Genomic DNA, 26,514 nt, shown 5'->3' on the forward strand with positions numbered 1-26,514 from the left:
TGTCTCTTTAGACCAATCGTTTAGTCGCATTTCTCACGGTGTCATACAACTTCTTTGATCATTCTTGGGTTTGTGACTTTTTGATTTAATTTGTTTACCCTTTTCAGCTGCTAAAGCATGCAAGAGCGTACGTTGCAGTTCCCCGTAAATCCTTTAAGGGTCACCGTTGTGCAAGCTAATGGAACGCTTTGGGAAGTCCTTCTATGGCTCTGGGGAAGTGCATTCTGTGCGTTCTATCAACCCAGTTCATGCCCGCCTTGTGTTACTTTGTCCCATTGTGTAAACCACCACATTTTACAGCCCTGCTAGAACCAAAATGTAGGCTATTTAACATTTGTGGCACCCCCAAAATTTAGGATATAGGCTTACATACCAAGGAGAAAAGTCACCTGACATGGTTTGGTTGGATTGTCAGACATTTTCATCCATGTAACAGGGAGGTCACATATTTTGACGACAGCTAGGCCTATCAAAATATGTGACCTCTGATGCCCAGGTCTCAATTGCATCTCTTACATCGCCTGGTGTTTTAAACAGTTCTCTCCGTGATGCATGTCCCATGCAATGGATGGGTCACATTCGAACATTAGATCAAGAAAAATATGAATATAACGCTGGTTTGGGACTCCTATTCCTAAGTATATACTGTGAGTGGAATGTGTCAGTTATCATGAGTGCTGAGTCATCGCAGAATGACCTACTCTGTGTGAATTGGAAGTGGTTTGTCACTATGCATTATTAATCCTCACTCAGTGTGAGATGGTGTTTGGTTACGTGTTTCTGCTGTAAAAGAGTGTCAAATGACCAGGTGGATTAGGTTCTTTTTGATGAAGAGCTCAGATCTGTCACTAAGCTATTTTAAAAGCCCAGCTGCAGTCTTGTTTGTGCGGGATTCATTGAGAGGCTTGAGCATGTGGAATCATGTAAAATGTTACAATGTGGATAAAATGCTGTACTAAACTCGAAATATATCCTAGTCTGGCATGTTTGTTGGTTTTTGTTTGTTCTTAATCAATAGGCTATGTGGCTTCAGAAAATGCTTTATGTTTGACCTGTGCTGCCCAAGTAAAAGTCGCCTCCGCGTCTGTGGTTGCTAGGGGGACGCAGCAGCAGCCAGCGTGAGGGATTCCCTTGTCAGCGCGGGTAGACAGACACACCGCAAAGGAATGCACCGTGTAGTTTTGTCACCCGTCGGACTCAGTGAGGTAAGAAACTGAATCTTCAGTTGCAACTGATTACGTAGGTATTTGGTATTCTGTAAAAGTGTGTTCTCTGACATTGAGTGACTGGTAATGTACGCTTGTGAAAACCAGCGCGACCAGCTAAGTAGGCTACGCTCCTGTAGATACCAGATGCTAGGAGTTAAGCTAACGCATTAACCCTTTTCGATAGCCAGCTAGTCAGCTGGTAAGGCCCCGTCACTGCAGCCTCGTTGTTGCCCGGTTTCAGTAAACCAGCTGGCTAACTGTTACACCATTATATGGATATTGGAGTTGACATTTTGTCAGTGTAGCTACCTATCAAGTTTTCAAATAAAACTCAGAAGTTAACTAGCTAGGTAACATTTTCCCCCGGTGACAAGTCAGCAAAAAAATTCCAACAGTTAGCTAGAGATAGCTAGCTAGCTAGCTAGCATACTGTACTGTTAGCAATTTCGACACTGTTGAATAGCTTGGCTGGCTAACTTGGCTTCCTAGCTGTCACATTTTTACCACATGGCTGTTTGGGCTGGTGACATATCACCTAGTAGCACAGCGATAGATAAGATAGATGTCGCACTAGATACTTTAGCGACATATAATGAATGAGATTTTCATTATATTACATGTAGCTAGACTCTGGATTTATAGCTAGCTAGTTGCATTGATTGTCCAAATATTATGTGGACCTATATGAATTGATTTCAGTGTCAATTAACTCTAGGCATTGCCTTTGTTTTTTCAGAACCAAGCAGAGCCCCCAGTGGTCCTGATGTGTCTGCCAAATCCCATGCCGGGAGGGTGTATGATGGCAATTGATGGCCTCCAGTGAAGCGGAAGACCTGAATGAGAAGACCTCCCAACCAGTTTTCACTGTGCGAGTCAAATCTGCTGCAAACCCTCACGTCCCCTTCGACCCTGTTGAGAAGAAACAAACCCATTTCCAGTCCCAACTCTGCTCCTCAGTTCACTGTAAGCATGTGGCCCAGCCTAATGAGCTGAGCGTGGATACAGATTCCCCCTACTGTGCCTCTGAGACTCATGTTTGTTCTAAACGTGCCTACAGATCTGTGCCTGCAGCCACTCTCATAGCCAACCACGCTGAGCGCCATTTTAGTGCATGTGCCACCTGTGCTAACGTGCTTAGTAATGGACACACTCAACCAGGTGTTCCTGTCTCCAAGAACACACAGCAGCCAACTGTACAGAATAATCCCAGACCTAACTGGAATTTGGATTTATTCAAGTTGAGGTCTGGGCTTTTGGGGAAAAGGGCCTTTTCTCCCCAGCCTGCAGCAAGTGGTGCCTATCTCACGTGTCCTTGCCCATCTAAGACTTCTTCCCCTGGTGCGCCGGTACCTTTCCAGGCAGCTCAAAGCAGCATGCCCACCAACCAGTCCTCCCCCTGGGGCAGCGTGAGTCTCAAAGACCACGGCAAAGCGGCGACCACCAAGCCCACCTCCACCACAACCACCAGGGTTAAAGTGCCTTCCCGTCCTAGTCACGGCCCCCGCCAGGGGACCAAGAACCCGACCAAGCCTGTGCCCCCCCAGCTTACCCAATCCTTCTGCCAAGGTGGTGACACAGGGGATGGGAAAACGCGGTTTACTATGCCATTGCAGGCTCAAACTGTTTCCCAGGATGTGTCAATGGACCACCTCTGGAGGCTCAACGACACATTGAAGTTTGAGAATGGAGTGACAGCAGACATGGAAGGGGTTAAGGAGCACGCGCTGGTCTGTACCTCCAATGGAGGGGAAGGTCGTCCTACTGGAGGGATCCACAAGGTCACCTCGGAGGTGGTGTTCACCGAAGCTGTAAGGAAACTGACCCAGAGCACAGTCTCCCATGCTAGGAACAAGAGCGTTGTAAACGGTCGAGCTGTTAATGGAGAAAAAAGTGCACATGCCAAAGCTACCAACCTCAGTCCTAGTTGTCACAGTATCCCAGCCAAACCTTCACCACTCTGCCTTACCAGCACGGCCCAGCAGGCCTCCTCTGTGGAGCCCATGGAGACCTGGGAGATCTCCACCACAGGGACGTGTGCCTCCCCAGCCTTGAATCCAGAGGTTCCTACTACCCAGGCCAGCGCTAGTCCTAGTGTCACCCAGGAGAGGTCTGACGACGCAGTGTTGGGGTCTCCTCCCACACCCTCTGTGGGCTCAGTGACCACTCAGATATCTGCCATACACCTCACCAGGGAGGGGTGCCCCTCCAAATCACCGTCTCCATCCCCACCGCTAGAGGAAGGGCTGCCTACAGAGTGTGATGCCTCAGGGTGAGTTGTGAGTCTCCTGACAGGTCTATGTTGTGCTGTGTTGTGATGTGTGTTTGATATTCCTGCTTTGTTACCATATGGAAGTCTTAATGTAGTGTTCTTCTCTGTCCTCAGCCTGGAGAGTGTAGCCATGCTGCAGGATGAGGACGGGGAGTTCCAGGATGTTCTGGAGGGGGACAGCAGTGATGAGGGTAATGCTAACAGCCTGTTAACATGCACACTTGGGTAGATTACATGTTAATAATCGTGCCACTTTATGGCCAAAGTATATTTACTTGTGAAACAGCGTTTGTAGTGTTCAAGTTTTTTTTTTTTATTGTATGGGGCTAGCACCTACCAGTCTTTACCATACCAGAGTTTATGGGGCAATGAAATATAATATTGTTTGTGTATTCCAGATGGATCTGATTGCTCTTCCATGAATGACTCTTCGTCCACGGCCTCCATGTCAGCCCTTTCTAAGTAAGTCTGCTCATGTCTCTGCTGTTGGAATCTTTTTGATTAACATGCCTTATATTTCTACATGTTGTAATTGGGAATGTCCCCCTTCTCATGTTTTAAATCATATTCTGGAAAACATTGTCTGGCTTTCAGGGAAGATGTTCTGTTTGAACTGATGTTGATGCTGGATAGCAGGGTCATGTAGGTCATGTTTTGTACCAGATAAACCATGACTGAAGAGAGAACTTAGAACCTAAAGGGCTAACCGTGTTACAAACTTGAAAATGATTTTTGGACAACAAAGGTCAGTGTGAGGAGGTCTCACACATCAAGACATCCGATGATGGATGAAGGATCGTCGTCAGGCCCTGTTTTCATTCCATTGTGTCTAGATCTCTGTAGAAGAGCCATTCACCCCACTTCTATGTACCTCCCTGACCACAACACCTGACATCTCCCTGCTAACCACAAAAACCCAGGAGAGAATTGAAATTTTTATTATTGTTCTGGCAGTTGGGGGGTATTGAAAAGACTGAAAGCACAGAGGCTAGTGGAAAGGTCTCCCAATTGTCAATCATTGATAAGAGTGGGACCGTCCCTTCCATAGTGGCCAGAGGGGGGGGACGTGATTCTGTGACCAAATAGTGCTGGGCCTGTGGGATCATTGTCATAGCATGACGTCCCGGGTGAATAGTTGATAGGTATCGGGCTGCAGGTTTTTTTGACTCCCCTCACCTCAAAGCTGAAGGCTGCGTAGAGTAGAGTATAGTTCCAGGTCAGAGTCAATGGGATTTACTGTCAGTTAAGACGGGTGTTTTTTGAAGACGAGACCAGGATAACGTTTCCCATCCTTCATGACTGTCATGTGAGTTCTCTTTTTCTCCTGACGGGTCACCCAAGAACCCTGTTTTTTTTTTGTTGTTGCCGTCAACAAGAGTAGCTGTCGTGGTGTTTGTTAGATAATATATTCTTGTTTACTCGTTAGTGTGGTAAGTAGTGTTCCGTCCAGAAGATATGGCTTTGATTCTGTGCCAAGGACGACTTTCATGCTAACTTTGCGTACGCTTGTATTCTTTTGTCCTTGTTATGGATGATTAAGCAGTAGGTATGCTACTGCTTTTCTGTCCAATTTCAACAGTATCAAAGCAATCAGAGGTGACTCGGTTTAACGTGAAGTTTTTGGTTCAAACTTTTTTCAAAGTTGTGTAAAAAAAAAAAAACAGCCAGAACTGTGAGCACGTAAAAGAAAAAGAGCATTTTTTTTTTTTTAACTGCTCACTGTTCTGTCTGTCTTACACGGGGCTGTGGCAGGGCTGTAGCTAACAGAGTTCTGGTTCCTGACAGAAATAGTCCACTCACTGTCTCTGGATGACATTGCTGTGTTTCCTACTCATGTTGTAATTGTATAACATGATTGAAATCGCTTGTCATTCTAAACCTACGCTGTAATTAGTTGGGCGTATCTCGACCAATCAACCCCTCTTCCCAAGGCCTTCTTGTGTCTTTCTCTGACTCGGGTGTCTTTGTGTGTGTCAGTATTGAGGAGCCAATGTCGTCCGAGGTGGAGGATGAGAGGGAGGAGAAGCCAGCTCTGGTGCCCAGCATGTTCCCCCACATCCCCCCCACGCTGTACTTCAGCACCGACAACGAGAGAGGTCAGTCCTGGAGCTACAGCCTCCGACACTGCAGACACCACATGACAGCTCCAACACAACATTCCACAGGGGATCCTACCACTACAACTACTGTACATAGTGTCAATAGGATTGTTGGTTCTGTGTAAAGTTCCAGTAACACACGATTTCTTAGGCTGGTTTCCTGAACACTTGCTAAAACTGAAAGGCATCTACATTAGACCGAAATGCTTAGTAGTGACAATTGGTCCAGGCAGGTACCTCTATAGCTTGAGAGAATAGAGTGGTGTTTCTTTATTGGTTTTGCAGTGTGGTGTTTCTGTAGTTGTTATGGTCATTGGTAGTGAGATGCCTCTGTAGCTGTATTGTGTTTCTGTTCTGCAGTGGAGCTGTTGCCACTCGAGCAGAGACACCTCCTGAAATGGAAGATGAGCTCGGTCACACCCAACGTGGTGAAAAACACCATCACCCGGTCCAACTTCAAAGTCACCAAGAGTGAGTTCTCGCACGCCCTTGTGAAACTGGTAGCGATGGTAGAGACTCTAAATGAAATGCCTTTATTGTGTGACTGTAGGAAGCCATGACTGGCTGGGGTGTTGGGGTCATCACATGAAGTCTCCTTGTTTCAAGGCCATTCGAGAATACCAGAAGGTGAGGAAAAGAATCGGCATCTGCACCTATGGAATAGAAAGACAGCAAAGTTTAAGGGTGTAGATTATACATGTATACACCCACTTATTTTTTGGGGGGGGAAACTGCAGATTGTCCCCTCCCATCACTTCTTATGAAGAAAATTATGTTTATCGGCCGCATCCTCAGTTCTATAAAAAAGAAAAGAAAATCTGTCGTACCCACGTTTGAGAACGAGTCCTTGTGTGGAGGTGTGACCGTGTGTCTCTGCTCCCCTCCCCGGCAGCTGAACCACTTCCCCGGGTCCTTCCAGATCGGCAGGAAGGACCGCCTGTGGAGGAACCTGTCCAAGATGCAGGCGCGCTTCGGCAAGAGAGACTTTGGCTTCTTCCCGCGCTCCTTTGTGCTGCCGCAGGACATCAAGCAGCTGAAGAAGGCCTGGGAGGACGGCAGCAGCCGGCAGAAGTGGATCATTAAACCGGTACACATGTCTGTCCATCAATCTCCAGCCCTCCATTCCTTCCTCTCCATCCCTCCATTCCTTCCTCTCCATCTCTCCATCCCTCCATTCCTCCCTCTCCATCCCTCCATTCCTCCCTCTCCATCCCTCCATTCCTTCCTCTCCATCCCTCCATTCCTTCCTCTCCATCTCTCCATCCCTCCATTCCTCCCTCTCCATCCCTCCATTCCTCCCTCTCCATCCCTCCATTCCTCCCTCTCCATCCCTCCATTCCTCCCTCTCCATCCCTCCATTCCTTCCTCTCCATCTCTCCATTCCTCCCTCTCCATCTCTCCATTCCTTCCTCTCCATCCCTCCCTTTCCTCCCCTCCATGCATCAGCACATTGACATTATAGTGCGGTAGGTATTGGAGCATGGTAACAGGTTGCTGACAGATTCCTTCTCTCATCACCAGCCTGCCTCCGCCAGGGGGATCGGCATCCAGGTGATCCACAAGTGGAGCCAGATGCCTCGCAAGAGACCTCTCCTGGTCCAGAAGTAAGCACTGGACGCCGTGTGTTTGTCATTAACAGGGTGTGTACTCTGGTCAGTGTATGGTCTGTTTTGGAGCTCGGCGAACTAAAGTTGGTATTGTGTGTATTGTAGGTATCTGCACAAGCCCTACCTCATCAGCGGGAACAAGTTTGACCTGCGTATCTACGTGTACGTGTCTTCCTACGACCCCCTGAGGATCTACATCTTTTCAGACGGCCTGGTCCGCTTCGCCAGCTGCAAGTAAGAGCCCCTTCCACCAGGGACACTGCCATAGTCTGCTCCAGGGCCTGGCCACCGCCCTCCCCCCCCCCGGTAACATTCTGCGTGTTTCACCCCGCAGGTACTCCTCCTCCACGAAGAGTCTGGGGAACAAGTTCATGCACCTGACCAACTACAGCGTCAACAAGAAGAACTCAGAGTACCAGAGCAACAGTGACAACACGGCCTGTCAGGGACACAAGTGGTGAGGGGACCGGCTCTGAGACCCAGGCTGATGATGGGATACCAAGCAGTGACTCACTGTTGGATTGTAACCGGTGTGTGTCTCTGTTTGTGTTTGTACAGGGCCTTGAAGGCACTCTGGCAGTACCTGGGTTCCAAGGGGGTCAACACCACTGTGATCTGGGAGAAGATCAAGGACATTGTCATCAAAACCATCATTGCGTAAGTTCCCATGGATATGGCATTGCGGAAAGGGTTGTCAGTCTTTTGGGTGTTAGTAAGAAAAAGAGGAATGAAAGAGACTGTAGGGGTCCAGTCTAAAGGTGTGTGTGTGTGTGTGTGTGTGTGTTGCAGGTCAGATCCGTACGTGAACAGCCTGGTGAAGATGCACCTACGCTCTCCATACAGCTGCCACGAGCTGTTTGGCTTTGACATCATGCTGGACGAGAACCTCAAACCCTGGGTTCTGGAAGTCAACATCTCACCCAGGTACACGGTGTGTGTGTGTGTGTTAGAGAGAGACCATTGTGTGAGTGTGTCTGTGTGTGTCATTATTGTGTGTGTATTAACATCCCCCTGCTTCTCCCCAGCCTCCACTCGAACACAGCTCTGGACGTGGCCATCAAGGGTCAGATGATCAGGGACGTGTTGAACCTGGCCGGCTTCGTTCTTCCTCAGAGGGACGACGTGGTCCCGTCCTGCAGCAGTGCCTCCAGCTCCACCAGCAGGTCAGACTGTAGCATAGCACCCTGACTGTCCTCCAGCAGGTCAGACCGTAGCACAGCACCCTGACTGTCCTCCAGCAGGTCAGACTGTAGCATAGCACCCTGAATGTCCTCCAGCACGGAGGGACACACTCAATATTAGATTTATTCCTGACGTTTATAAAATAAAATACTGAATTTGTCCGTTTCTTTCTCTTTCTTCCTCCCTACGCCCCCTTTTTCCATCTGTTTGTTTTACTCTTTTATTTTTTTCTGGCACCTACTGTGTGTGTTTTCTGATGCGCTGGACTGTGTGTGTGTGTGTGTAGTGTGTGTGGAGGGACACGGGAGAGATCCAGATCTGACCTGTCTACTGATGAGAAAGTCAAACGAGCCTTCTACCTGAGCCAGCGCTTTACAGACCAGGTACAAGCACACACATACACACACACACACTGGTGGCACATGGAGCGCTCTACATCCCAGGCCTGTGCGATGACCACTGTACAGAGATGTGGCATGTGTGTTCTCCTGCCGTCAGGCCTTGCTCTCGTCCGTGCTGGACGTGCTGACCCCCGATGACGTGCGTGTCCTGGCCCACACGGAGGACGAGCTGTGTCGGAAAGGAGACTTCGAGCGCATCTTCCCCTCCCCCACCTCGTCTCGCTACCTCCGCTTCTTCGAGCACTCGCGCTACCTCAACATCCTCCTCGACCAGTGGGGGCAGAAATACAGCCAAAACGAGAGCAAAGGTGTGTGTGTTTGTGTGTGTTTTTTTTTTTTCTCATGCATTTGTGGGTGTTTCCCCTCATGGTCTGGCAGCCCCTCGATCAAGGGAGCTCCACAGTAATTGCAGGTTGGTGTTTGCGTCTAGGGATCCATCTGCTGAAGACACTGTGTCAGAAAGGAGTTCATCTAGGCACCTCAGATCCCGCACACATAGTGAGTATCGTTGTCTGTGTTTTTTTTCCTTTCATTTACCACATGGTAGACATGCATTAACCTCTTGGTGATGCTGTTTCTTAGTGGTCCAAGAGCAGCTATGTTCCCAGACAAGAGCTCAGCAGATCCAGGTGAGCTCTCTCTCTCTCAGACAAACACACACCACATCATAGATTCTGCTGTACGCCAAGTTCATGCTGACTGAGTCCCTGTTGTGTCTCTGTGTGCCAGTGTTGTGGTGAGCCACAGTCGCAGGTTCCCGCCAGATGACGATGACTTTTCCGACCGGGAGATCCAGTCTGTTACCTCCAGCCTACCTGACATCAGTCTGATGGACTCCCCCGGCCTCAGCCGCTCCTCCAGCCCCGGCCTCAGCCGCTCCTCCAGCTCCAGCCCCAGCCCTGGCCCCATCTTTACCCAGAGTCTGCCACCCAAAGACTTTATATGAGTGGTGACCCAGAGCTCCACCACAACACTGTTGGCACCTGTCCCCTTGGGCTTCCATACTAACAATTGCACAAAGCACGCCATTTCTTGGTTTAGGAGACAGGGTGTAGGTGCTGAAATGTGGGTGTGTTATTTAACCACTAACAAGAGTTCAGGTCCACACCTGCTCCCCCCTCCATCTCTCTTTCTTTCTCTCTCTCTATGTTCTCCTGTCTCTTCTCCGGGTATGGATATTGCCGTTCCTTACAGCTGTTCTCTGCTGCTATGTGGAGTTCGAGAGACAGAGGGATTGGACAGAGGGCTATAGTGTAGTGAAAAGTGTAGTGTGAATTATTGGCCAAATGAATGACTGTTTTAAATCACTGAGTGTTCTTATGGCTTTTCCATATTGTGGAGCGTGTGATTGGCTGAGCTGGACTTTTTGGGGGCGGTAACGTTGGCGAGGGTGGGAGGGTTTGGGGAGTGGGGTGGGGGGGGCCAACCAAGGCTGCTGGCGTCTGGGTGGCTTTCAGCAGGGTGCCACGCACTGACTGTCCCTCAGAGGACTGACCGCAATAGGACAACAGTGCTTCATTAATTCTCCAGAGGCTTGGCTGTTCCAGGCACTCTATTCCTATCAGCTCTGCCCCTCAGCGCCCGCGCCTGCTGAACACACCCACCGCTTGTTGCAGTGACACGATCCAATCAGATCTCGCCTGTCAAGGTGTGTTTACATTTCAGCCTTGCTTCTGCAGGGCTGGTAGCTGCATCCTGGTCCTTATCTAGAGTACATGTGAAGTTTGAACAGAATTTCATTGTTAAATAAATCGATAAAGAGGTATTTCTTAACGTTTATTAACAATTGGTAGTCCCAAACTGAGGGCTAACGTAACTGCTCAGGTTTAAGTTTTCACATTAAAAACTGACATTTGAAAATACACTTGCTTCCGTGTGTTGTCTTTTCACTAAGAATCAAGCAGACAACCTCACCTCACAGGCGACATTTTTGCTGGTTTCTTTTTTGGATTCAGTTCAAGCTGACAGGAACTCGGAGACAAACGCACACAGACATCCAGGACACTGGGTAAAAGTTGACCCCAGTTGACTGTTGTGACAGACTTTGTTTGGAATGCTGCTGGACACAAGTGTATATACACACACATACACAGGGAGTGTTGTGTAACCAATACTAGAAACACTTTACAGTGGAATGGCAGTTGCTTTAACATACTAGACTGTAAGTGATCGGTATTCACCATCTAAGCTCTTAATATCTGGTGTCCTGATTGTTGTGTATTACCATGACGTTAATGTGTAAGTATAATAATAAGAATCATCCCATAATGAATGTGTGTTCGCTGGCCTTCCTCTGTGATATGAGGAGGTATTGTGTTTCCGCCTGCTGTGGGAAGCATTCCTGACCAGCCTGGTAAATGTCTTGCAGCTTCTCAGTATTGTAATCATACGGTTGAATTCCCTCTTGCCAGTGTTGCATAAATCTGCTGTCCAGGGTCTTGTCTATGATGTGCTGAGTGAGCAAAGAGGGATATGAGAGCAGAGAGACATTCATCAGGTCACCAGAGATAAAAATAGCATCATCTGTAATGGCCCAGTGAAACTCCTCGCAGCCGAAGGGATGGACAGCTTTTAAGACGATGCCAGCCAAGGCTTGTGGGTGATAGCTGGTGTGTGTGACAGCAATGTGTACAGAGCCTTTCCTCAGGTCAAATTGAGTATAGACACTGTTAGAAATATTTCTACGTGCGTGTTATGCAAGCTAAAATAATACTTTTGTACAACATATCTTAGAGTGCAGAAAGAAGGAACCCCCCAAATAAAGTTAGACATGCTGATAATTACTTAAACAGACTGACTGTTACCCTAACTTAGCATGTAAAGATTTTTTACTCATCAAGTAAGCTAAACAGATGTCAAACTCCATATTGTGTTGGAACCAGGGTCAAACTCCATCCACTCCAAACTGAAGATGTAGTTCCCCACTCAGACACACGCACATAAGCGCAGGATCTATTAGCTAGACAGCTGCTATGCAGGGGAGCCAATGAAAGAAGAGACATGGGACAGTTGCATATCTGTGTATGGACCAATGACTATTGAGAACTGTGTTGTATAAATGGGTTTTCATGGAGACTAGTCTTCAGACCACTTTGTAACACCGCGTCAGACTTGTCTCCTTGTTGCATGCCGCAAGAAATAAACTGCCTCGACTCCAGCGACTCTGTGCACTACTTGAGAAAAGATTTCCCTGACAACTCAGGTATGAAAACCCAAACTGCATCCATATGAACTCATCATTCTTACAGTTTGGGGTTGTAAAATGGCTGCTTCTTGTAGTATGTCCTTCTGAAAATCGTTCCTGTCCCCTTCCCTGGGCAGATGAGATGGGCGCTGCTAACCCGAGCCCTGTAGCCTTCCCTGCTAAGCCATGACTGAAGGCATGTTGTGTACACAGACACACTCAACACCTCCCCCTACCCCTCTCTCTCCCTTACTTGCCGCTCACTCGCCACGCCTCTCTCTCCCTTGCTCTCTCTCCCTTGCTCTCTCTCTTCTGTCCAGTAGCAGGTGCCACTCCCTCTCCCCGTCTGACCAGTCCCCTGCCTGCATGCCTTGACCGTCCCCCATGCCCAATTTAGATTTGGTCTCTCTGTGAGACTGGAGCTCAGTTGGATCATGCTGAGGACGTGACAGACACAGCCAGTTTTAGTCTCCCTGTCTACCCAGCCAGCCACCCAGCATCGCCTCTTCTCAGCCCCCAGACATGGAGCTTCTACCTGAGGTAAGGCATGAAGCAGGGACCCCCTGTCCTTGGTGCTGTGGGTGTCTTGTCATAGTAGATCTTGTTGTCAGTGTACTGGAGTACAGAACACTGTTTGGCTCTGCCTATGTGCTTGTGTTGTTTAGCAGTGTGGATTATAATAAGAGGCTGGGTGTGATAAGAAGCAGACTAGATTTAGCGTCTTTTGGAATGACTGGATGGAGCATTTCTATAACAGAGCTGTGCACTACAAATCAGGAAGTCCGTTTAGTAGATTGCTCTAGACCGGAGAAGTTATGTTGTCAGGGAGAGCCATGTGTCACAATCCCAGTCCTGCACCATGCATCTGACAAGTTTCAAGCTGCAAAGCTTTAACTATTTGCCTCAAATACCTAATCACAATCCCTACCCTTCTTTTCTATGCTGCCTATTCTACTACATTTAATACAGTCAAAATCAGTGAAAAGAGTTGATGTGCTACGAGGCTCAAAATACTTCTCGTTGGTTCTTATGGAGTTTCCTGTTCTATATGGGGAGTATCATTGTGCTGTCAGAGTTGACCTAGTCCTCGTTGAGCATGTAGCCTGCCAGCTTGTGAGCTGACCTCTGACCTCTCGACCCTAACAAAGATCAGCGGCCTTGTGCCTCATTGTGACCCCCAGCTTTGCTAGGGGTTTATTTTAGTCAGAAATACAGCCTGTTAATTTGAGTCACAAGCTGTCAACTCTCAATGCTTCTTCCATCATTGTAGATGTAGTTGTGAAGGGGTTCTCACTTACCTGAATTGGTCATGATTGTTCTCTCTCTGTGTGTAGGTCCCTTTCTTTGAGGAGGATGAGCTCTCTATGAAGGAGGAGACAGGTAACTCTCGGGTGTTTAGTGTGTGTGTGTTTCTGCTCGCGTGTCAGAGTGTACTCCCCCATGTGGATTAGGGTTTGTCTCTGCGCCATCACAGTAGCCAGAAAGAGATGAGTATCTGTGTGTTAGACCACTGAGACAGACTGACGGACCTGTAGCAGGGTGCCCCCCCTCTGCCCCCCCTTTGCAGACCGAGCCGCAGACCCTGATGCCAACGTCTACATGAAGTTCATGATGAACCACTCCTGCTACGATGCCATTCCAACCAGCTCCAAGCTGGTCATTTTTGACACGACGCTGCAGGTACACACTTATACGAGACATGAAACATCTCAAAGTTGAATAAGAAGCACACAAATTCCCTTCCTATCCAAATCCTCTCAGTGTGTTCATTTGGGACACATTTCCATCCCGTGTGTGCGTGTGTGTGTTTAGGTGAAAAAAGCTTTCTTCGCCTTGGTGGCCAACGGTGTTCGAGCCGCGCCTCTGTGGGACAGCAAGCTGCAGTGTTTCGTAGGTGAGACAGACATTCGGAACATGCACAGGCCAAACACCTTTAACCTTTAAAGTCCAACAGGTCAACTATGAGGCAGACTCACATTACAGACACCTGGTAACATCACTACAGCCATTCCCATAAACCTCTGCTTCAGGTTCAGCTTTCACCACTCAAGCCAGATACCCGGAAACTATAGTGGTTGACTCATAGGGAATGTGCTGAGGTATGGGTTTAGACTGTGAGGGTGTTTGGATGTAGATGGAAGTAAATGACAGCATTTTCTCTGTGCTCTAGCACCCCCTCTACCACAACGGTAGTACTGCCTAGTCTTACTCTGCAGTCTGGATGAAATAATTCAAACGTGTGCCCAACAATTGATAGAAAACAACTCCATATTGATACACAATTTCCTTAAAAGCTCTGCATGTGTCAAACATGTCTATAAAGCCTTGTTGCAGGACCCAGAGGAGCCCTTAGGTAGGAGTAGAAATGAGACAGGATCAGGAAGGAGCCAGAAGGAGCCGGAAGGCTTTCCTCCCGGGTTTGGAATGGTTAGGATGACCTGACTGGCCTGGTCCAATCGCCTCTGACTTGTAAGATTGGTGCCAAACTTCTAACTTTAGTGTAGCACCTGGGCCCCAGTGTCTGCTTGGCAGGACAATCTAATCCCCCACACTCTCCCCTGGGTTATTAATAACACACACCCTACCCCTGTAGAAACGGGTGCGGCAGATTGTGTGTGGGTGTGTGTGTGCGTGTGTGTGAGAGAGAGCGAGAGAGACAGACTTTTTACCTTGTGGTCGTCTCTCTGCAGGTATGTTGACCATCACAGACTTCATTAACATTCTTCACCGATACTACAAGTCTCCCCTGGTGAGTGAAAATAAATGGAATAGAATATCTTAAAACAGACAATTTACTGAACATAAGTGGCATATGTTGTATATCTGTTTTGGCGTCTTCCAGGTCCAGATCTATGAGTTGGAGGAACACAAGATTGAGACCTGGCGAGGTGAGCGAGTCTCATTTCCTTTTTCTGTCTGCCATCACATCTCAACATCTCTCTGCAGATTCTGTTGTGACTGTGCTGTCTTCCCCCTGCTCTAGAGGTGTACCTGCAGTGCTCCTTCCACTCTTTAATCAGCATCACTCCAGAATCCAGGTACTTCCTACGCAGGTTTCTACTGAATGCATCAGAATCGGGCCCTGTTGATAACATACTGTACTTGTTGTCCTCTCCCAAGCCTCTTTGATGCCATCTACTCTCTACTGAAGAACAAGATCCACAGGCTGCCTGTCATTGATCCAGAGTCTGGCAACGTGCTCCACATTCTCACACATAAACGCATCCTCAAGTTCTTACACCTCTTCGTAAGAGCTTTTCCAACCAATCTTGATGTGTTCGAATGTTGATCCTAACCCAAGAAAAACTGTCAACTTCTTAATGTTTCCTCAGAAGTGTGCTTCATGTGGTTTATTCGACAGGGACAATGCTCATTAAGACCTGACTGTTGTCTGTGTTCTTTGGCTGGTTCTTCTTAGGGATCCATGATCATCAAACCACGTTTTCTCCAGAAGCGGATTGGAGAAGTGGACATTGGAACGTTTAAGAAAGTGGCCACTGTGCAGGAGTCAGCCACAGTGTACGACGCTCTCGCCATCTTCGTAGAGCGGCGGGTCTCTGCCCTCCCTGTTGTCAATGAAAAAGGTATCTGGAGGAAGTCCCTGTGCGTTTTCTTTAACGTGAGCTGAGCTTGTAAGTTTAAGCTGATTGACAGCCTTGCCCTGACTTTTCTATGAACTTTTTCTGCAGGAAAAGTGGTGGCACTCTACTCCAGATTTGATGTGATTGTAAGTCCAACACAAAGCAACACTGAATCACACTGACACACAGGTATATTGGTTAATAGTTTCAGGCATTCTGATCAGAGAGAAATTCACACTGACTACACTTCCCCAAGCGGTAGCTTTGCCAGGCAGAAAGGCCATGTATGCACTTGGAAATGTGAACATTTTTGTAAGCGCAGTTCAAATATGTACCACTTTGGGGCAGTGTCAAGTCCTAAAAGGAGTTTGTCGTCGTTGTAGAACCTGGCAGCTCAGAAGAACTACAATAACCTGAACCTGACGATGCGGGAGGTGATTGAAATGAGAGCGTGCTGCGTGGAGGGGGTGCTGAAGTGCTACCCCCATGAGACTCTGGAGACGATAATAGACCGCATCGCAGAAGCTGAGGTAGCGCTGCTCTGAGATCTCCGATAAGCTGCAGCCCTTATCTGTTGATGACACTTTCTAAGCTAGGCTCCTCCCCCTTTAGGTTCACCGTCTGGTGCTGGTTGACAGCGAGGACCTGGTGAGGGGGATCGTGTCGCTGTCTGACCTGCTCCAGGCCCTGGTTCTCACCCCGGCAGGTATTGATGCTCTTTTCTCTTAGCACCTGTGGGGGTGCCCTCCACCCCTCCAGCATCTCCATCACCACCACCTCCCCTTCCCAGCCCCCAGCCCCAGGTAGGCCACCACCCTTCACCCTGTCAGCCTCTCGCCCTCTTGGTCTTTCACTTCCGGCTGCCCTCTCCTCTCCTGAGGTTGTGAAGTCCCCCGCCCCCCTAGACACTGATGTAAGGTCAGTTTATTTTTCTTCAATCATATGTTTGTAAATGAGCCTTTAGGAGCAAACTGATCCTAGACCAGCGTTTAGGGGGAACTTCACTGTGGCACTATTCTGAACCTGCTGCTTATTCTCTGTGAATGCCAGTGTTGGTATCAAATGTTACTTTACAAAATATTTAAAGGGAATTCAAATTCCGTTTGTGAATTTCAATTTGCCCCAAAGGGTTTTTTCTCTGTTCATTTTTAGCACTGAGATAACCCATCTACTCTGCATTGCCTGTCCAAACGCTGACATCCCCACCCCCCTCATAAAATAGACACAGGGACCCACCTCTCCTTCTGCCTGCCTGCCTGCTGGCCACAAGATGACTTGAAACCAATAATGTTTGTATCCATGATTCTTGCTTATAGCATTTACCTTGCCGGCTGTACTTTGCTTTTCTAAAGTCTTTCTGGATGTTTCTGTATGAATGCTGGTCTTTGACGATCACATTAGTGTGATTGAAACCAGTGCAGTGCATGAGGCAATACTTCCCTCTCATCGACAAAAACACATATTGTATGAAAGATATTTACGTTAATAGTCTAATCGTTTGAGCTATTGTACCAAAGCTATCATCGTTTTTTTCTCTGTAGATATTTCTGAGAGGTCGAGCGAAGTGACGAGTGACGAGTGAAGGCTTCAGATGATTGAGGAAGCTGTCCTGCTGCTCACTCTCAGCAACACTTCAATGGTCTTTTAAATCATTGTGAAATAATTCAATTGCCAAAATGTACTCATTTTTATACTTTTTTTTGTCTATACAGTATTTATTTATGAATTTCTGATTACATTTCTAAACTTCAGACATTTTTATTCATCAACGTGCACTGTCATTTTATGTTTCATAGTTCTTGACACATGACAACAAGTGACAAAACTTACCGCTGCAAACATCGGATATGAATATTGTTGTGATGATTCTTAAGTGTATACAATTTAGACTTAAAATAGTTTGTGAACATGTGCAGTATTTGTAGAAGCTGAGCTTGTATTTGACTCCTCAGTAACTTCTTAGTTTCAATGCTATTTTTAAGTCTTACAGTAGCTCGGTGAGAACAGTAGATGTTTGTCAAATGTCTTCTTCACTAATAATTCTTTTTCCCTGACAACGTTTGTCCACAAAGAAAATAACAATGTTTCATTTACTTTACTCCTTCCACATCTTTTTCATTTCTCAATAAAAAAAAAATGTTTATTACAAGCATCTTCAACAATGGATCATATATTGATGCTTCTGTATGTTTTGAGAATAAAACAAAGGCAACTTACAAAACATATTTTGAAAAATCTGGTGAGATTTGTTATTGAGCAACCAAACCATTGGAAAGGGGAGAAACGGGATAACACAGGGGGAGACAGGACACTAGGTCGATGAGCAACCTCATCTGCCCTTTCATTTCCCACCAACCCTGTGTGAGCAGACACGTAGTAGTTAAACTGCACTACCATCCCTGCCCTCTCCAAAGCCAGCACCACTATCAATCAACTCTCTATGGCTCTGGACAGGACATAAGGTATTCAGACATGTTATTAATGTGTTTTAGTGTATTGCTTTCCTTTTGTTTTCATACCTGCAATGTGTCGACTTTTCAATGTGTCGATGTGTTTTACTTTAGTGGTTTCCTGATTTTAATCAATTCGCAAGACTAGAGTGGAAGGGTCAGCGGCCCCATGACGTCAACTGCCAACCCGGAAGTAGTGCGCACACAAGCAGTTGATCGTCAGCTGTCTACAGCTGCGTTGTCAACAAAATCACAAGATTGTGTTTACTTTAAGATTTTGAGTTCGATATAATGGCTGGCACGGCGTTGAAGAGACTGATGGCTGAGTATAAGCGTGAGTTGGCAGCTTCAGTGTTTTGTTAACTAGCCAGTACTGTAAGATAGCTACCTTATTTGACAGATAGCTATATTGCGCTAGCCTAAAGGGGCTAGTTTACCTAGGTACTCGTCATCAGATTAGAAAGCTAGGCTAACCCCCACCAGCTAATCAGCCAGTTAGCTCACTTGCTAACTTTTTGACGGTTGTTTGGCAGAGCTAATTACAAGTTGACATGCTATGACTCAAACTATATTTGTGTTTTTCTTTACGATGCCATGTTGCAGAGCTGACATTGAATCCACCAGAGGGGATTGTTGCTGGTAAGGGATACGCAGCTACAGTAGTTATTTTTAACGCTCAACAAACACAGTAGTTCATTCTGAAATGAAAACATTTCACGTATTACACATTATTTTAACAAGGGTTATGTCTCATGTAATTATGTATTTTATTTTTGTAGGTCCGGCAAATGAAGAAAACTTCTTTGAATGGGAGGCACTCATTATGTAAGTTTGTAGCAATATTAGGTTGTAGGTTAGTAAAAGCAATCACCTCATGTCTTGTAACAAATACCATATAGTCAATGATTGCTCCAGAAAGTAGGATTCTATGCAGAATTCTTGGATACGCACACTGGCTGTATTTCCTTTAGACTATTTGGTGTTTAATACATCAACACAAAGCTGTTAATCAGGCAGGCAGACAGAGGAGGTCTTTGTTAGTAGACTCCGAGAATTGTGCAATAATACAACAACAAACCTTTAAATGATTGATTTAAACGAGTTGTATTGTAGATTATTGGTCTCTAGGTGTCCCTCTTCCAAGCAGTGACTGCTAGATCCTACATAGCTAGACAACTAAATGCTGACTCGGTTGTGCAATATACTACACGTGTAGGTCAACAGGATCATTTTTGTTTATGTTCACTCAGTAACTGAATCAAAATTCAATGCTGAGTTTTAGCTAGAGCCTTAGATAACGGGATACTTTTCAGATACCTTGGTTTCTTAATAAAGATATAAACACTCCATTGAGCTCTACTGTTGCAGCCATGACAGGGTACCATACAGACCTTAACCAATAGCCCTACTTTTGTAATGGTAGGCCCCTATTGCTTTTTATCCTCCATGTTGTAATTTTCCTCACTGCTAACTTCTGTTGTTGGAGTCTCCCAACGCCTTATGCTACAGCCTGGGCTACAGGCTACCAGGAGAGGGACAGAGATTAGAATTCCATATGGTGTAATAGCCCCTGATACTTAAACCTCCACAGCTCACATAACCATAAACACACAGAGCAGGAGCAGCAGCGTTCCGTGACAGCTGTTTGCCACTCTCAAAGCCCTTCAGAGATGAGATTGCCTGAGATTTTGGATTGGAAACCAGGTCACAAGATATAAAACATATGCCTGAGTATAGACACTCATGACTGTCCCGCTGAACACCCGGCCGGACCACAAGGTTCCACAGATGGGGAGAGATAAAGCAGGAGCAGCCATAAATCAGCTGATGAGTAGCTGAAAGATCAGATGGGGATTTGTTTAAGTGATTATGGTTTTTGCCAATCAAAACAAGGAAGTGGGTCTGACGGGCCAGCCAGGTTTGAACTCTTAAGGAAATTAGATTAAAACTGTTCATGGTGTTCTCATGTCGATGATTCATACCTTCCAGAAGACAGGTTTTGATTGTCAGGCCAAAACGGTATGCAAAAAGGAACATGAAGTTCTTTTTATAGATGTTTTGGGGATCTGTCTTGGTCACACTGTTTACATCTGTATCTACTTGGCAACATATCAAGTACAAGAGCAAATCATACATTACTGTGGGCTCCATGACCAGCACAGTAGCCAATTGGTGCTCATAGAATGTCATGGTACAGTAGGGGTCAGATGGCTGAGCGGTTAGGGAATCGGGCTGTTAATCAGAAGGTTGCCGGTTTGATTCCAGGCTGTGCAAAATTACGTTGTGTCCTTGGGCAAGGCACTTCACCCTACTTGCCTCGGGGGGAATGTCTCTGTACTTACTGTAAGTCGCTCTGGGTAAGAGCGTCTGCTAAATGACTAAATGTGATACAGTCAGACATTATCACGTCTTCACTTGCTTTCCTCATATCTATATAGACCTTGTTCATTGTCTTTCCCAGCTGTTACATCATCCATACACCAGGTTCTGTAAAAAGTGCTCCCTATGTGAAGCATGACACCCTGTATAATCCTAACCCAGGGCAGGTAAACTACTTCTGAACCCATCTCATTTTGTGATGACAGAGACAAAGGGACACTAGATGGAGGTCCAGACAGCCACCACTACAGGAGCATCATCTAACCCTCTCATAAGCCCACCTCTCCTGGTCTGATCTGATACTCAGCCTGGCTGGCTGGATAGGGAGCGAAGACCATGTTTGTGTGACATAGCACGATCTGTATCACACTGTTTTAGTCTTAGTTTCTTCTCTTTTATAACGTGTGCGTTTCCCTCCCCAGGGGTCCTGAAGACACCTGCTTTGAGGGTGGGGTGTTTCCTGCCATCCTGAGCTTCCCCTCAGATTACCCCCTCAGCCCCCCCAAGATGAGGTTCACCTGCGAGATGTTCCACCCCAACAGTAAGTGGAAATCCATACACAGTATCAACTAGGCTGGGGGTGAAGTAGAAATGGAGAGAATCGTGTGTGTAACTCAACAGTTTAAAAGCCACTGTTGAACACTTTTTTTTTCTTTTTTCAAATGTCACACTATTGTAGTATTGGTGATTCATCCATCTCCAGTTTCCTTTGTTGATGTCAGGGAGAAGGGGAGGATGAGAATGCTAGTGTGTGTGTGTTATGTTGCTGGTGCCCTCTCTGTGGAGCCCAGGCCAGGCCGGTCCCATGACCTGGGCTGTAAATAAGAGAGCACGGTGTGCGTTGATCTGAGGGGGTTTGGAGCACGCTCAGTGCAGCTGATTAAAGGACTAGGTGTCCGTGTTGCCTCTGATGTTTCTCTGATGTGTGAGCTAAACTACCGGCACATGAACGCACACACTATAACGTGGCCCCGCTATTGTGCTCGTCTGGCATGCAGCCAGACAACTGCTGGGAGAAATGGTCTGTGTTTTGTTGTGTAGTCAGGTGGTGTTTCCGGCTTTGTCTTGGGTAAGTGGTTGTCTTTTTGGTCAACATGAGAACGAGCCGATAAAATAGCTGTTTGGCTTTTTAGCCTACAGCCAGTTAGTGGTTAAGTGGTTGCGAATGAATTTCAGTATGAATCCTTGAGTGGTTTAACACACACACACACACACACACCAGATACCCCCAGCCCTTATGGCCCTGTGAGAGCCCTGTGGTTAGTTTTTCTGCTACTGTTACACTCCTCATCAAGGTGTACTGTATCTGAGGGCTCCGACGGAGGGGGGGGGGGGGTCAGATAAGGGGCTTCCTGTTGGCAGGGTGTTATCAGTCTGGTGGCCCTGGCAGGTCTGAGAGATGGAGGAGCTATCAGATGGCAGGGCCGGATCCATATCTATGCCTACCTGTGCCTGTCTATCTGTGGCAAGCCTGGCAGAGCGGTAGGGCCACAGCCTGGTCCTGGCTGTAGATAACAATCTACCGCTGCATGTCTGAGGGGCTGTTGGAGCGCTAGACCAGTTGGCTTTGATATGGACCCAGCACAGGTCTCTGTCTGTCTGCTTGCTTGTTTGTCTGCCTATGAGGAGGTTCACTCTCAATAGACCTGCATCTGTATCTGTCAGCAGAGTTACATTGTCTATTCCTAATGACTGCTCAGGTGTGTGCGTGTACATTGTACTGCCTTCAGTAACGTTCTCTCCTCCCCGGTCTCCAGTCTACCCAGATGGCCGCGTATGTATCTCCATCCTGCACGCTCCCGGTGACGACCCCATGGGCTACGAGAGCAGCGCAGAGAGGTGGAGCCCCGTGCAGAGCGTCGAGAAGATCCTCCTCTCTGTAGTCAGCATGCTAGCAGGTCTGTGTGTGTGTGTGTGTGTGTACTTACAGATGTATGTATCATCTGCCATTGTCACAGTCACATTGTGCGTGTGTGAAGGATCTCGAGGGCTCCAGTGGATGTCTACATGTCAGAGTATTAGGAGGTCAACCCCAGGGAGTTTCTGTGCTCCGTTTGTCACCCGGGCTGATCAGATGTCAGTCCCACACAAAGAGATGTGCTGTGAGAATGGAGGTGGCGACAGGTCTAAGGGTGTGGAGGATGAAGCTGTACCGTGTAGAGTTCCATCTGCTGGAGTTGACCCGTTGCAGTAGATCCTACCCTGCAGACTCCCTGCCCCGGGCACATTCCTCAGTCGCATCTCAATACTCTCCTGGTGGACTCTCCAGAATAATACATAGCTTGATTCCTGGCCCTTTTACATGCACAAGGGAGGAGAGGAACTGAGCTTCTGTACACGGGACAAGGGGGTTTAAACAAATCTTTCCTTCAAACACCTTCCTTCTGTCCTTCACACACTTTTCCAATGCATACTTATTCCAACGTCCTGACCTGATGGTCTGATGATTGGCAGGGGAGTGGTCTTAAATGGACTGTGTTCTCATGCCGACCTTCTCTCTGCCACCTTCTCCTCTCTGCAGAGCCCAACGATGAGAGCGGAGCCAACGTGGACGCCTCCAAGATGTGGCGCGAGGACAGAGAACAGTTCTACAGCCTGGCCCAACAGATCGTCCGCAAGTCGCTGGGCCTCTAATGACGTCATCTCCCTCAGCGTGCTGGCTCTGCCTAGCCTGGTCCGCTCCCATTTCCCCTCACACAAGCTTGTCAACAAATCTGTTGCCGGGAGACGCCAGTGACAATCGAACTGACTATGGATGCTACTGGAGACTGCAAATGACTCCACTGTCTTGGACTGTTCTTGTCCCAACCTCGTCAGTGTTCCACAACCATTCTGTTCAGATAACCATTTATATCATCATCATGCTATCTATCTATCTCTCTATCTCTCTCTCTCTCTCTCAATATCTTCTGTCTATCTTCTCTTCCGCTCGCTCCCTTTCTGTCTTCTCTCTTCTTCCTGGCTCTCTCTGGCTCTCTCTCTCTTTGAAGCACTTTATTTTTCCAAAGGAGGATATTTTAAGCAATGTTACTACTGTCCAGAATGCCACTTATTCGCAACATAACTATATAGTGGTGCTGTGACTGAAATATTAGAATTGTTTATAGTGATGTAGTGTGTTTGAGGACTCCTCAAGCTGCATGGAATAGAACATGTCACCTGGCAATAACACCAGTGACTTCAATATGTATTGAGGTGAATGCAGTAATGTTGAAAGCTAGAAATTAGCTACTGTCACTTTCATGCCCAAGAAACACCCACTGAACATAAACAGCTATTTTACAGAAGAATTCAGCAAATATTTTACATCAAGATTTTCTATGCCACAGAACTGTAGAAGGGGTGGGGGGGGAAGGATCTGGAACATTTGACAATGTTGTCTGGGGGGAGGGGAAGAGTTTATTTAGGCTATGTTTGTTACTTGTGTGTCTCTTTTAGAGTTTTGATAGTCATTGGACTTGTGTGTACCCATGATGCTACTGCCTCATTCATAATGATGAAAAGCCTCTCTTCATCGTCAACTTCCTGTTTGCACCGTGTATCTGTTAGAATGGCTGACAGTTACCATGAGAGTAGCATTGGACTAGGAGTAGTGTCTTCATTAGTAATGTGAACAGGGGTAATAAAGAGACTCCTTGTCGACTATAAGTATGTCTGATGTGTCAGTTTTTCACACCATCAACTATCAACATAACAGCATATAGAAAGGAGTTGCTGAAAGACCTTGACCTTTCAACCCTTAAAGGTATAAACAAGGTTTACCTCGAACTACGCTTTGGGGATGTCAACCTAGAGCCTTATCACAGGGTCAAAGGGTCACGACCTTGCCTGTACTTGACACTGTCGTTCAACCTGTGGATTGACCAAAGAGGACGATGTCATAGCCAGAAGACTGACTGGAGCTTGGGTATTTCTTGAGGTCAAAGGTTGCTGTCCTACAGAAGGGTTTGGTAGAGCCAAGAGTAATGATAAGGCAAGTGTCCTCTGCTCTGCGGATAACACACCTCTCTGACCAGTTTACAGACTAAAACTGGTTCCTGGAGCACCGTAATCACCACACACCACTGGTGCTGCTACAATGTCTACCGTAGTTCCTGATCTGGGGTCAGTTTATTATCCTCATTCTCAATGGTTTAGGTTGAGGGACTGTCAGGGTTAACTGACTCTAGATCAGTGCCTGGGGGCAGCTGCAACCTGGAGTGGCTGGGTCCTGTCCTGTGGTAATAAGTGGGGCTTGTCTCCTGCCCTGCCTCTACTGGGGTGATTACAGGCTGTCAGGGTAGCCGCCCAGCCATTACAGCAGTGTTTACAGATCATTAGAGCTGTTTCTCCCAGCCGGCCTGCTCAGACTGGCCCGGGCCAGAGAGCAAGGTCTGATCAGGGCACAGAGCAGGATGTAGTCACCTTCTTACATACTGGAGTTGGTTTGAGGAGACAGAGTTGCAGAATATAATGTACTCTACCCCTCAGGCAGCCATTTGACCCACATCTTCCTTTACCTGTCCATCCTTTCCTGTATTTTGCCCTGACTTGCTTGAAGCTTTGATTCAATCTTTCTGCAGAACCGTTTGGGGAGATGTTTGTTTTTGGACCACGAGGGGAGACTGTGCGAGACGTTTTGTCCAGGGCCATGGAGTGGTCCGACTCCGCACTGAACCCTGAGAGTAACGGACAGAAATACAGCCGACAGGGAGATGAAGGGACAGCAGATTATGAGGTTGTTTTCCTTGGCAGAGGACAGGACAGGGAGGCAGGGATGAAACATCCAGCTTCCTGCTCCGCTCACCTCCAGTCTGCCCCAACGCTGGGGTTTGATGGACAGGTCCGTGTTGTATCTCCCCAATCCATCTTCACACCTGAGCCTGGTGCCTGAGGCCTCGGCCAGGCTGCCTCGTGCTCCGGGACGCAGGCTGTGCCTATCACCCAGCCCACAGAGCCTATCTCTCTCTCACACATTAAAGACCACTGTGTCTCTTTATCTCCAGAAAGAAAACAGAGATGAGAGGGGCTTTTGGCCACCCCCGCATCAGTCCGGGGCAGATAGGCTGAGCATGTTCAGTACTGTGCAGAGCGTCACTACCTCCCCCACACAGAGCAGTTTATCATGTAACTACCGCAGTCAGATCAGAGGAATACTCACACTGGGGATGACAGAAGCAGCTGGCAAATCCGCTTCTGGACTTCAGGTGAGGGGAGTCTCCCGAAGAAAATAAAAAAACACTTCCCTTTTTCACATTACATTGCAAAGCAATGGCACCATGAAAACCTTAATGCCCAATAATTACACCGTGCGGTCCTAGGTCATTTTTGATACCTTTGATACAGCACAATTCAAGTTGCTATGGTTCCCAGCTTCCACCGTGCTACTGTTGATTCGTGTGCTGGTGTCAATAATGTGAAGAGGATAATGAGAGAGGAGGTGGTGCTAATCCTAGCATTAGTGACTGTGTAGTCAGTCACTCCAATGGCAGTCAGCTCCCTGATCGTTTACTGTATTTTCCCGTCCAAACATGTCATGTTTTTCCCTCATGCTGATACAGAAACGTAAACAGAAATCAAAGAGCAGAGAAGCCCTCAGAAAGTGTGTGAGAGAGAGAGAGAGAGAGAGACCATGTGGAAAAGAGGAAATGCTTTCTGACGGTCTCTCAACAGCTTTCAAAGAACCATCAACATCAGCTGTCGCAGACATGTGTATCTGAACGGGACACTGGAGAGCCGGCGGAGCTTCTGTCCTCAGAAGGACGGACCCTCTTCTGAGCTGAGGGAATGTTCTATCGCTGTCTCAGGTTTGAAAACACACTTCATTCTTCATTACCGTCGTAAAGGGATCAAATGATCAATGCGAAACCTTTAGTCTTCTGGGAACAAGTGAATCCAACAAGTCAACTCACCGATCCTACAGTTCTGTTCGACAATCATGTGGAAGTTTGAAAATCCACTTTGACCTGGATCAGCCTTCAGTTATGGTTCTGAGTTGCACCCTTTTGCAAACCCACATCTTCTGTAGCTGTTGAAAGGTTTGCCCCCAACAACCTCCACCAGCTTCCTCTCTTCTATACAGACACAAGCTCCATATCAAATCCTCTGTAATTACACCTGGAGCATCGCAGCTTTCACTCCATGCAGAGGAAATGTCATCTTAATAATGAAACTT

General features: G+C 47.1%; 3 protein-coding genes across 12 annotated transcripts; all 3 read left to right on the forward strand.

Annotated features, from left to right (window-relative positions):
- The first annotated feature begins 838 nt into the window (after nucleotides 1-838).
- On the forward strand, nucleotides 839-10,154 carry ttll4 (tubulin tyrosine ligase-like family, member 4). Of its 4 annotated transcripts, none has more exons than XM_062456761.1 (19): nucleotides 839-1,205; nucleotides 1,945-3,477; nucleotides 3,592-3,668; nucleotides 3,876-3,939; nucleotides 5,455-5,573; nucleotides 5,937-6,047; nucleotides 6,127-6,203; nucleotides 6,469-6,663; nucleotides 7,098-7,180; nucleotides 7,289-7,417; nucleotides 7,518-7,640; nucleotides 7,742-7,840; nucleotides 7,973-8,107; nucleotides 8,209-8,346; nucleotides 8,652-8,748; nucleotides 8,864-9,074; nucleotides 9,197-9,264; nucleotides 9,349-9,395; nucleotides 9,496-10,154. In XM_062456761.1, exons 2-19 carry the CDS (start codon nucleotides 2,018-2,020, stop codon nucleotides 9,710-9,712), a joined length of 3,450 nt encoding a protein of 1,149 aa, XP_062312745.1. In that variant the 5' UTR covers nucleotides 839-1,205; nucleotides 1,945-2,017; the 3' UTR covers nucleotides 9,713-10,154. The 4 variants fall into 4 exon arrangements, with proteins under 4 accessions (XP_062312745.1, XP_062312744.1, XP_062312743.1 ...); XM_062456760.1 differs by having other exon boundaries at nucleotides 1,952-3,477; XM_062456759.1 differs by having other exon boundaries at nucleotides 1,955-3,477.
- A 1,951-nt stretch (nucleotides 10,155-12,105) lies between these two features.
- prkag3b (protein kinase, AMP-activated, gamma 3b non-catalytic subunit) lies at nucleotides 12,106-17,754 on the forward strand. Of its 7 annotated transcripts, none has more exons than XM_062456764.1 (14): nucleotides 12,107-12,490; nucleotides 13,285-13,330; nucleotides 13,518-13,630; nucleotides 13,763-13,844; nucleotides 14,641-14,699; nucleotides 14,793-14,838; nucleotides 14,934-14,988; nucleotides 15,071-15,197; nucleotides 15,369-15,534; nucleotides 15,640-15,677; nucleotides 15,915-16,061; nucleotides 16,144-16,237; nucleotides 16,754-16,820; nucleotides 17,073-17,754. In XM_062456764.1, exons 1-14 carry the CDS (start codon nucleotides 12,473-12,475, stop codon nucleotides 17,080-17,082), a joined length of 1,068 nt encoding a protein of 355 aa, XP_062312748.1. In that variant the 5' UTR covers nucleotides 12,107-12,472; the 3' UTR covers nucleotides 17,083-17,754. The 7 variants fall into 7 exon arrangements, 4 of the variants coding, with proteins under 4 accessions (XP_062312747.1, XP_062312748.1, XP_062312750.1 ...); XR_009929738.1 differs by having other exon boundaries at nucleotides 12,109-12,490; nucleotides 16,144-16,334; nucleotides 16,684-16,820; XM_062456763.1 differs by having other exon boundaries at nucleotides 12,106-12,490; nucleotides 16,754-17,754.
- Nucleotides 17,755-18,149: 395 nt separating this feature from the next.
- Nucleotides 18,150-24,008, forward strand: ube2g2 (ubiquitin-conjugating enzyme E2G 2 (UBC7 homolog, yeast)). The gene is made up of 6 exons (XM_062456768.1): nucleotides 18,150-18,315; nucleotides 18,585-18,620; nucleotides 18,761-18,806; nucleotides 20,783-20,901; nucleotides 22,118-22,258; nucleotides 22,882-24,008. The coding sequence occupies exons 1-6, from the start codon at nucleotides 18,273-18,275 to the stop codon at nucleotides 22,992-22,994; spliced, it is 498 nt and encodes a 165-aa protein (XP_062312752.1). The 5' UTR covers nucleotides 18,150-18,272; the 3' UTR covers nucleotides 22,995-24,008.
- The last annotated feature ends 2,506 nt before the right edge of the window (nucleotides 24,009-26,514 follow it).

Source organism: Osmerus eperlanus, chromosome 3 (assembly GCF_963692335.1).
Source record: "Osmerus eperlanus chromosome 3, fOsmEpe2.1, whole genome shotgun sequence".
Lineage (NCBI taxonomy): Eukaryota > Metazoa > Chordata > Actinopteri > Osmeriformes > Osmeridae > Osmerus > Osmerus eperlanus.